The sequence below is a fragment of the Pezoporus occidentalis genome, unplaced genomic scaffold (assembly GCF_034315485.1).
Source record: "Pezoporus occidentalis ecotype Australia unplaced genomic scaffold, CSIRO_AGI_Poc_V1 ctg63, whole genome shotgun sequence".
Lineage (NCBI taxonomy): Eukaryota > Metazoa > Chordata > Aves > Psittaciformes > Psittacidae > Pezoporus > Pezoporus occidentalis.
In genome coordinates, this window is record NW_026915977.1 from 4,415,041 (window position 1) to 4,426,491 (window position 11,451).

Genomic DNA, 11,451 nt, shown 5'->3' on the forward strand with positions numbered 1-11,451 from the left:
GAGCTAGCCACAAGAGCAACAACACAAAGGAGAAGAGATCTGAAAGCAGGTAGATTATCAAAGATCATCAATTTGGCCTCCACAAACAAGGATGTGGAACTCAAAGCCTTTAGCTCAAGTCCTCCAAAACTTCAGCAGTGTGCCTCAAGAGAAGAATAGAGAAATCCAGTCTTAGTGTTGAAGACTGTATTTCAGCTGCCTTCATGGCTGAGAAGTGCTGTATCCAACACAAGATGTGGGGCTGCAGGTGCTGGCTTTTCATGCCAGCGCTCTCACACTTTCGAAGGCATAATGTGCCCGGCTCCAGTTCCTGTAATGCACCCTGTTTCCTGTGACCATAACCCATGGAATTATTTCCTGTTGTCAAAATAATAAACATGATATTGCTCCTGGGTTATCTCTTGTGTTGGTCACACTGCCCAGGCCCACCAGCTACAAGGAGACATCTTCAGCCTTCTTGAGCAGACAAAGTCTTTGGACCAACTTGAGACATTCTGTGACTTAAACAGAGATGCCACAGGAAGACAGAATCTAACTGAATCAAGAGGCTGGTTTGTGAAGGATGGACGTGGAGGGCTCCACTGGCACCTAGTGTGGAGCAACCCTGTGTCAAGCCTCATCCCAAAGGGAAGTTCACAGGATGGAAACATATTGAGGTCTCTAAACCACCTGCACTGACAGCAGTGCATGTCCCCTGCTGGCACAGCCCTGGGTAAAACCACAGCATGATTTATTCTTCCTCTCTAGAACAAGAGCCATGCACTAGCTAGCAAAAGAAAATGTGCTTCTTTGCAGGGCCAGCAAATGGCCACCCCTTCTTAACTGGTATCAGAGGTCTGGTAATTCCTGTCCTGCTGAGAAAGGGCCCTCCTGTGCTTGACATCAAATGTATGCAGAAAGAAACCCCATGGGATTTAACACCTTTTTGTAGCCTCAGGTTCTGAGCTGCAGGAACTTACTAGTACCTCAGCTTCATTTTCTTTCCTTAAATGAAATTACTCACTCTCTACACACAGTAAAATACTAAATATGCTGTAAATGCAGGATAACAGCTCAACAACTAGGAGCCAGCTAAGATATATGAAAACACTTCCTTGCATTTAAAAGATTTCAGAGCTAAGACGGGTGAATTTTGACCAAAATTGCTGGGTCTGTGGACTACACAGGGCCTTATCCCAAAAAGGTAGGACCAACAATTATTTGCTGTAAAAATAAATCAAAGCTTCCTGAAAATGCTGCCCTGTCGAGAACACTGTGCAGTAGCAGGAGGGTCTATGTGCCACAGGACACCAGGGACTCCCCCAGCCCCACGGGCCGTATTCCAAAGCTCCAATCAAGCTGCAGTAAGTCTCTGCACAAGGGTGAGTTGCTTTGTGTGGGCAAGACCTCCTCCTCCTGAATGGCCTGCTGTTTTTCATACATCCTTCAGGTGCATCCTGTCAGATATTTCTAAGTGCTGAGTGCTTAAAGCGATGCTGATCATATGCATTTGGCCTCCTGCCCACAGGATACCAGGCTAAAGGTGAAGACAACCTTTATCTGGAAGCCTTAGATAAAGTCTCACAGCTATTTAAAAATTCCTTTGTGTCTTCTGCTCTTGAAAGTAGAACATTGCATGTGTAAAGTGCATGCTTAGCGTCGGCAACGAACCAGGACAGAAATGCGAAACAAAAATGTGCTTGTAGTTGAAAGAAGAACAGAAAAGTTGATTAATATATGTAGTAGGAAGAAGCTTGAGGCTTGTCAATCCATCAGTCTTTCACAACCAGGACTGTTGCAATGTTCTGCAAAATTACTCCAAAAAGCCTATGAGCAGGGGAAGGAATCAATGTGGTTATGAACCCTGAGGTGCAAGTATGACCCTCCCCATGGTCTGACATGCGCTGACCTCCGGCCTTGCTGTAAACACATCCCTAATAATAGGGCTCGGAGAGGACTGGATACAGCGCTGGATGTGTGCTGTGGACACAGAAGTAGGATGTCCTAGGCAGGATATCCTGATACGAGAGCCACTCTGGGATAAACCTTTAACCTCTGGAGGGGGATAGGGCATGGTGCCAGCCTCTCTTCTGGGAACGTTTTGCAAATACACAAGCACTCTGCTTTCTTCCAAGGATCGCATCAGCTGCTGAGAAAGATGCACAGGAACCTGGAATGATAAATAACTCCAGCATCTTTTAAAATCACTTTGCTTTCAGCGAAGAGACATGGGGATTCACAGGTAACTAGTTGCTAGCAGGCTGCATTTACATGGTGGATAACCAAGTGGTAACGAAGAAGCCCATAGATAGGTCTATAAAGGGTGGTATATAAACTATATATAAACTGGTTTTGCCTTTGCCTTCATGAGGATGTTGACCAATGGATTTAAGTAACTGCATTTCCGCTGACCACAGGACAGTTCTGGTCCAGAATCCTCTTTTCCCTCCACTACTGTCATGAAGCACCACTTCAGGGCATGGGAGCACCCTCAGGTCCCCACAGTCAGCACTGCTGCCAGCACAGAGAAACCCTGAAACAGCACAACCAGCAGAGCCAGTGGGTTCAGATGCTGCGGAAAAAGCTGCTTGCTTGATCCCAGACCCTGAGCTGATGACTTATTCTACAATTAAAGTTTATAGTAGCTTCCTTCTTTTATTTCTCTTCCATAGCTAGGCTTCTGTTAATTTTGTAGGGTCATAGGACCAGTTACAAAAACTAGATGAGTACAGCAAGAATAGTTCTATTTATACATTACCTATGGTAAGAATGGGAAAGATGCTGACAGCTGTATTGTCTTCACAAGCCCAGGGCTGTAAGAGGGGACACTATATATCAGGTAAAACTGTTCAACTGGAAATGAGGCAGCTCATAAGAAGTTACACTGCAATATATGCCTACCAGTTTTCAGCAGCACAGAAAGAAGGTGGTCATGCTTAGCAGGCAATAAAGGTCTAAGGAGTATATATATACACACATATATATATGGGAAAGGAATTAAAGGAGGCAAAAAGAAAAAATTAATTGGGAAGGATGCACATTATGTTTTGTGGTTTGGTTGTTGGTATTTTTAAACAATAGTATTTTGGGAAAATCTCCACCTTAAACCGTTATATTATTTCAGAAATAAAGCCCAAGCCCATTAGCTTTAGCCTTGATAGTCTGAGGCTAACCAAACTTCCAAGAAAATAAAGGAAAATTATTACCTTCCAGTAACTTGCACTGGCACAGGTTTCAGTTTTCCTTTAGCAAGTACTTATTGGAAGATTTTTGCTTCTGTATTTTATAGTTTCTAGCAAGCAACTGCAGATAAAAGCAGAAGCAGCTGGACCGAAGGACAGCATCGCCTAACACAACTTCTATGCGAGAAAGAAATCCATGTCCAAGGTCTCTATCGCACGGCACTTGGATCAAATGATGTCATCGCCTTCCCAGTTGTTTTAACGTCATTAGCCGTACACGTTTTGTGTGGTGAAGAGAAACAAAATACAGGATTTCCTGTTCTGCTACCACTCTACTGGGCTGCAGATGCCGGCAGGATCCCAGCGCTCTGAAAACATGTGGAAGTTTAACAAGGAGTCGCTGGGGCTGGGATTGCTGCGAGAATTGGTAGGAAATAAAAGCAGAAAGCTTGCTCCTCCTGCTGTGTAGCATGGATGTCACCCCCCTGAAGGATGGGAGTCACAGGAAGGTAAGCTGGATTTTGTTGTGTGCTTTCATCTGTAGATCGACACTATCGCAGCTTTGAGCAGCGTTACCTATTAGTTGTTTTAGCTCTTCCTCAAGAGATCTTATCAGGCAGAAACTGGTGCAACATCCGCAGCATCTTCTGACTGTGCCCATGTACTTCTGCCTCGCTCGGCTCCGAGGGGTGGGTGAGTGGAGCTCAGTGCATCCGTGCAGGCTGCTGTGTACGGCAGTGCACAGGGAAAGCTGGCTTTATCCAAAATACTTCAATTTTGACGTTACTGACAGAAGCTGCCATCAGTGACCAGCTCTGTTTGCGTACTTCCTATTAGTGCCTAGATTAAACAAACAAGATTATTGCTTAAAACACGAGTTCCAGAAAGCCTCCGCAACCTCAAACCAGGAGCTTATTTCAAGCCAAAAGTGTATTTTTGTTTGCTGAACTTCTTTTCTCTCCAGCATCCCAGGCCTGGGCAGGGTTGAAGGGAGGCAGCTCTGCCCCAGTCCCCCAGCCCTGGGGCTCTCCCAGGCACGCCTGGAGTGCAGCTTTGGGCTGGTTTATCCAACCGAGCCATGGAAAAGATGAGGATGAGGTTTGCCAGTGGATTTGGGAGCCGTAAATGCAGTACCGCAGCAATGTAGGGCTGGGTGGGGCGCACAGTGATTCAGAATAGCCAGGCAATTTCCAATACTGACAGCCACATACGCCTCCAGGAACAGATACTGCTAACACTCAGAAAAAGAAATGCGGTGTTTCAATAGCTGCCTTAACCACCTAATTAATTGCAGAGTTAACTGATGTTTAATTAGTTGTAGTGCTGCATCCACAACCTGTGGTCTTACTCCTCTGGCAATGATATTGGTCTCCCCTCTCTTAATTTCAGTGTGCATCTGGATAAAACTCAGCTTTGCCACCTAAAAAGTCACCCCTCACCTCCTCAAGTCTTGCCCATGTATATCTGTGCCTGGATGAAATAGGAAAACAATCAAGGAATGGCAGGGAGCATTTAGTATATGAAGTTGCTGAACAAAAGCCCTGCCAAAGCCCGTGGGAGCATCTCTGCCCCAACACCAGCATCACCAACAGCAAAATGCGGAGGGAGCCGGAGGGGCTTGGGGCAAAGTGCAGATGGAGGGAAAGCAAAAACTGGAAAACAATAATAAATACAGAAATCCACCCTTTCGGGAAGCGCTGCAGTGAATGGGCACTGGCCTGAGCCCAGACCAGCAGCGGCTCCGTGGGAGCTCCACCTAAGAACCAAAAGTGCCAGGTACCAGGAGTGACACCAGGCTCTCCCAGCGGGAAACAGGCACTACTGCACTCCCAGGGAAAGCCAGCAAGGAGGCTCCCGATGGTCACTCCTGCAGGGACACGGATTAGGATTCGGGCTGAGACACGTGGCAGGGAGGAAATGGCAGGACAGGGACAACAGGCACTTTAGTCCTTCCCACAAGTCCAGACCAGCAAGTGCCACCTTTGTCACTGGCAGACCATGACACAAGCTGGGAATAGCTGCATTCCCCCATGCTCTGCAGCAGTTTTTCCCTCCCCACTTTCTGCAGGGATGTAAGGACATGTTGTCTTGCCATCATTTTTCCCAGGCTTAAACAGACTCCATGCAAAGGGCACCAACAAAGAGCAGGGCCAGTGTGGAGCACAAGCCCCTTGTGATTTTCAGGCAGGCGAGGGGTGCGTGGGGATGCTGCACAGGCCTAAGAGTTTTGTTTGTCACTGTCCCCTTGTGACAGATGTCCCTGCTCCCCTGCCATGTCCCAGCTTGGTGGAGAAATCAGAAACCTCTGACCTGGCACTGCCAGCTCAAGCACAGTCTGCAACCAGAAGGTGCTCGAGTCCAGCATCAGCCAGGGTTTCACTTCAGCATTGCTTTTTTTGCAGCCAAACCCTGGAGAAATAAGCAAGGGGGAGAGAGCAATTAGGGAAGGACTCAGTTTGGAAAGCAGGGCATCTGCACAGAAACACAGGGAAATGGACCAACACTGCAGGCAGCGCGCAGCCAGCTGAGAGGCAGCGCCTGTATTTTATACTTATATATGTGTGTGTGCATAAATGTAGAACCTCCCTCCTGAGACTGAAAATGCCACAATCCCCCTGGAGAGCTGCCTAGGTGAGGAGGAGCAGGGTAGAGGAGCCTTCACCCTGCGCCTCGAAGCAATGCTGGGCTCTGCCAGCCAGTCCCTGGCTGCAGGAGATGAGCTTTTAGAAATCCATCTCCATGGCAAATGCCAGGCTCAGGGCTGTGGGAAACAGCATCACTGGCTGCTGCTTCATTAAATACCACTGTTGGGGGTTTCAGTGGCAACAGGAATAGGTGCTCAGGGTTCTACCAGGTCAGGCTCTGGTCTCCAGAAGGGAAGGGGAGGCTGCTCAACACTTTGCAGGCAGCTACAGGCTGTTCCCAAGGGGAAAACTGCACTGTTTTGATGCAGATGATGCCCTTGGTTTGTAATCTCTGCTACTAAACGACCTCTTCGTGAAAGATCAGACCATTTCCCCTGAGCTCTGCTCACAAACAGCAAAATCCATCACCTGTCTGGAGAGCTGCACAAGTACCTGTGAACTCCCCATGACCCACTAATACCCTCAGCTGGCTCGAGGAGGTGAAACGGGCAAATGGATGAAAAGAATTCCTACTGTAACTCAAAGGCAGATGTATTCATCTTCCTTCGTGACCTGAGCTGTTGCTGGAGGATCATTTCTGTTGCTACAACACGATGCCTGCACAATGTGCCGTGAGTGCCGGAATTGAGTTAGCAGGACGGGCAGAGCAGCTGGCATGTGTTTGGCCAGCTATTAGCTTATAAATGCAGCCTTAAATCTGGAGCCAGAGCTCTGATAGATCTGTCTGCACCTCTTCCACTGGCTTCTGCTTTGGTCAGCTGCCTGCCAGCACCATTGTTTGCTGATGCTAATTATTGCCCTTGCTGCTGATTATATCATGCACGGATCCAAAAAGACAGTATTGAGATCCATTTGAAATCCCTATTTACAGTCCTACTAAGATTGCTTGTAGACATAGAGAGCATCAATTTGATGGGAGTTTGACAGAAAGCTACATGCAATAAACACGGTCCTGAAAAAAATCACAGGGAGCTGAAGTAGCATTCTGGCATTAACAGTAAAGAGATTAATGGCATAGAGCTCAATTGCAGTGTCACCAAATTGTGGCATCACCTTAAAGGGTGGCAGGGTACGAAATCCTGCCAAGCACATCCAAAAGTAGCTGCAGGGAAGATGCCCAGGATGCTGCTTGTAAGTGAGGTCTGGCCCTGCACCCTTCCCAACACGCACCCTGTGCTGTACACATACCTACACAAAACTTACTCCTCTGTACTGAAGTGCATTTACTCTATACTGGAGATTTTGGCTTTTCAGCATCTGATTTTACTCCTTACAGAAACTCTTCACCTGCTTTAATTGCCCCATGAGTGAAGAGACTCAGCCAAGATGGAGAGCAACGCGTCCTCCGGGAACTGTACCAACCCCCAGATGTCCTTCCAGTCCACCCTGTACGCCACCACGTACACCCTCATTTTCATCCCTGGCCTCCTGGCAAACAGCGCTGCCCTGTGGGTCCTGTGCCGCTTCATCAGCAAGAAGAGCAAAGCTGTCATTTTCATGGTCAACCTGGCTGTGGCTGACCTGGCCCATGTCCTCTCGCTGCCCTTACGGATGTATTACTACATAAACCACAGCTGGCCATTTGGAAGCTTTCTGTGCCAGGTGTGCTTCTACCTGAAGTATCTCAACATGTACGCCAGCATTTGCTTCCTCACCTGCATCAGCATCCAGCGGTACCTCTTCCTCCTGCATCCCTTCAAAGCCAATGACTGGAAACGGCGGTACGACGCAGCTATCAGCGCTGCTGTCTGGCTCTTCGTTGGGGCAGCTTGCTTACCCCTGCTTGTAGTGAGGAGCCCAGCCTTGTCCAACAACATAAACACGTGCTTCTCGGACTTGGGGGTGAAGCAGCTCAGCCCAGGAGCCTCCATTGCAATGGTGACAGTAGCAGAGCTGTTTGGGTTTGTCATCCCCTTCAGCATCATTGCCTGCTGCACTTGGAAGATGTGGCAGTCCCTGCGGGAGGGCCCAACTCAGCTGCAAAACACCAGTGAGAAACAGAAGGCTTTGCGCATGGTCTTGATGTGCGCGGCTGTCTTCTTCATCTGCTTCACCCCCTACCACATCAACTTCCCTTTCTTCATGATGGTGATAGAGAACATCATCCAGGACTGTGCTATTCACAGGAGCACGCTCCGCTTCCACCCCATCTCCCTCTGCTTGGCGAGCCTCAACTGTTGCCTGGATCCGGTCCTCTACTACTTCATGACCTCCGAGTTCCAGGACCATCTGCTTCACCACAGCTGTGTCACCCTGCGAGCCTGGTTCACACGCCGCGGGAACCTCTCCATCGCTGAAACCAGCCACGACATTCGCATGAAGAGAAACCTTCCACGCCTCAAGTTTTTGTCTCTTCCCAAGTTCTTTGGCCGAATAAACAGCATGGAAATCCCTGCCATGCCACCTGACGAGCTTCTGCTGGAGTCCATCTCTTGAAAAGCATAAGCCAGTTTCTGTCCCTGTAGGTGCTTCTCATAGCTCAAGTGAAGATTGTGTTAGGTCTCCAAATGTGTCATTACCCTTGTGTGCAGCAGATGACAGAACCTGACCTAGAAGGATATTTCGATGTTGGTTGAGTTGTTGCTGCTGGGGAGTATTTGTCTTACATAGTTCTCTGTTGTGATGTTAAAGTACCCAAAACAGCTGTCATGATGCCAGTAATTCTCCTGTGCTGAGCCGCAGCCAGGTTCAGATCCCTCATTTCTCTTGTTTGAATGCTTCTACATATTTGTCATTTTGGAACATCCTTCTGAATCCTGAGGTGTAAGCAGGCAGCTCAGCCTCAGCACAGCTCAGGCAGGAAGCACTGGAGGAGTTTTGGACCCCCAGCTGCACATACCTGTGGCTCACAATGACTTAAAGCATCCTCCATGCTCTCATGAGGCTCTAGATCAGGACAGTTCATTATCTCCATGTAGATTGAACCTATTCTCATTGCAAAAAAATCAATCACTTCTACCTAACCTAGACCGAAACACTATAACTTTACCAACATATATCAAGCAAAGAGTATTAACCTCTGTCCACATCAGCATTGAAGGGAGTTTTCAGACAAACTGGGCTCAGTTCCCACTACTGAAAAAGGGACTCAGAGCCAAGCAAAGGAGTCCACCTGGCCCTTGGGAGCTATGGGATGCTCAAGTGACTATGAGGGGGTGACTACTTGGAAGACAGACAGTGACTGGATATCCCATGAAAAAAGAGGAAGGATGAAGGATGTCTCCCAGAGGACATTTACTTGCAGACACCCAAGGCATGCCACGGAAGGGAGGAACAGTAGTTGGTGTTGCCATGTCTTCTGTTGTTATTAGGAGCCTTGTGTTATTTGGCATTTTGCTAAAGCCTGTGGTTGCAGATTAAGATGCTATCCAAGCCTCTCAGTTTTGCTTTAAAAACCAGAAAAGGTCCCAGCCTTCACTGGGTACTGAGAAAAGTTTACAAAGCTGACCCAACGGCGTCCTTAAAGCTTCCAACTCGGGAGGAAATAAAATGATCTCAACCCAAGGTTTAGCATCATGGGTATTACTTTAAGTGCTTGTCAATGGTCTCGTTAGCCACATGTCTGCTCCCAGAGCAATGACAGTCTGCAGAGGGGAACACCCCACTTTGGGACTCACAGAGGTCCTGTTGCCACCGTGGCCCTCCGCACAGTGGCCAAGTGGCCAGGGCAGGGGTTTCCTCCTTGTGGGTTAAGGCTTTGATGGCTGCAATGCCAAAAACCCCTCAGGGAATTACATAAGTAAACATAGGCAGAGGGGGTTTGATCGGAAACAGCTTTGCCGATAATTGGATGCACATTTCCAACCCATGCAGCGTTTCTGGGAAGCATGGAGCAGGCGGTGGTTTACTCTCACGTTGCCAAGGCTGGTCTTAGATGAGAGAAGATCCAGACAACCTGGAACAATTTGCTTTGGTGCTTACAGCGTGCCAGAGACAGGCAGAAAACACGCTGTCCTGCAGCTCAGTGGCCCACATCAACTCCTCCCCTCGAAAAAAAGAAAAGAGAACAATAAAAGCACACATTTTCCTTGTTTGCTGGTGGGGTGAAGGAGCATTTAGGGCTGAAAAAACTCAGCAGCTTGCCCAGGCAAAACAGGAAACCTAAGCAAAACCTCTCCAATGCCGTAGCGTGCAAGACCCGGTTGTGGGCAGCTGCCACAGACAAGACAAGTCAAACCAGCAGCACCTTAAACGGGAGCATGGCTTTACCCTGTGAGTCTTTCGGGAATGGGAGAACCCTGAGTAGCTGTTGGCTGACATCCAGGTAGCCCTCAGTTGCCACAGCTAGGGGTTCAGAAGTCCTGCTACTGACTGCACACCCCGTTGTTGCAGCTCCAGCATTACTGGCAGCACCAGCTCCAGGTTTCCCAGTGGCTCCAGTCACCACTGGGACCTTGCCAGCTTGTTTTCAGATTGCACAGCACTTCTGAAACTTCTGCAGCGTCACTTCCCCCTTCCAAAAAGAAAACAGGAAAAAGAAAAGCAAACCAAAACTCTCACTAATCTGTCACACAGAAGCATAACCTCAACCCTTACTCAGGCTGCCCCTGCTGCTTCCTGGGCTTGCCAGCACTGCAGGTTGCATTGGAAATACAGCACAAAACCCCCTTCCTGGGTTAGATGCACTGGGTAGCAAGGATTTTGATGGCTTTTACACAAACCAAACCCTGAGGGAATATCCTTTTCCGGTGCAGACTGGTGCTTTCTGCCCTTCAGAGGCCACAGGATGCCTGTCAGCCCTCCTGTTTTATCACAATCCACCCAGTTCCACTACCACAAACACCCTGGCTGCGTGCCGGGACCCAAGCCACAGGGATTTGGGGTCAGAGAGAGCGTGGATGCTGTGGAAGGGGATACAGATGGACAGGGATGCTGCTGGTCACTGGTGCTGAGGTGAGAGTGCTCAGGAGTTGTGGGGGGCAGCAGGTAGGAGCGGGCTGGGGATGTCTGGCTCTACAGTATCCCTAAGAAGACTTCAGTAAAAAGCTGTTGCATTGAAGATTTGTTTTCCCCAGACCAAGGTGTGAACCAGCTTCTTGCAAGGGAAAAACTCAAGGCTGAAGGGAGAGCAAGGGGCTGGGAGCTGACACGTGGGGAAGGGAAGAATGCAGGGTGAATGAAGAGCTTGTCAGGATTTCTTTCGCAAAGCAAAGAGCAGCAAAGCCAGTGGCTCAGCTGGACCTCTGCCAGCACCCGTGACATCCACGTACCCTGAGCTTTTCACATGCAATTAATTATTCTATATGGCTTAATCCATTATGATCGGCTGTAACTACAACTGCTTAGCTGCTTTTATATGTGTGTCCATCCATATACGCATACACCCCTGCACACACACACCACACTTCCATATACAGTAAATTATGCAGTACTTGGGCGTATCCTAGAAGATGTCTTGTGCACAACACTTCCTAAGGCGCCACGAGGAAAGAGGGAAGGTTGCTTTTCTCTTTGCTAAAAATACCCTTTTCCTCCCTCCATGACCACATGCTTCCAGTCCAGCCCTAGCAAAGTGACTTTGCCTCTGGAAAACCACTCATCCTCAGCTCCTGGCGGGGCTTGCACCACCTACCCGGTAGCAAGACTCAGCCTCTCATGATCTTTGGCACGGTGCTAACAGCTACCACTGCTGGCAAGAAGCTGCT

The 11,451-nt window shown here is 48.5% G+C and overlaps 1 protein-coding gene across 1 annotated transcript; it reads left to right on the top strand.

Moving 5' to 3' along the window:
- Positions 1-1,196: 1,196 nt before the first annotated feature.
- Positions 1,197-9,310, top strand: LOC134174883 (putative P2Y purinoceptor 10). Its single transcript, XM_062640220.1, has 2 exons — positions 1,197-3,670; positions 7,083-9,310. The coding sequence occupies exon 2, from the start codon at positions 7,133-7,135 to the stop codon at positions 8,240-8,242; it is 1,110 nt and encodes a 369-aa protein (XP_062496204.1). The 5' UTR covers positions 1,197-3,670; positions 7,083-7,132; the 3' UTR covers positions 8,243-9,310.
- Positions 9,311-11,451: the final 2,141 nt, after the last annotated feature.

Bases quoted from the DNA above. Each gene is read 5' to 3' on its own strand.
- LOC134174883 (XM_062640220.1), top strand. From the start codon at position 7,133: ATGGAGAGCAACGCGTCCTCCGGGAACTGTACCAACCCCCAGATGTCC.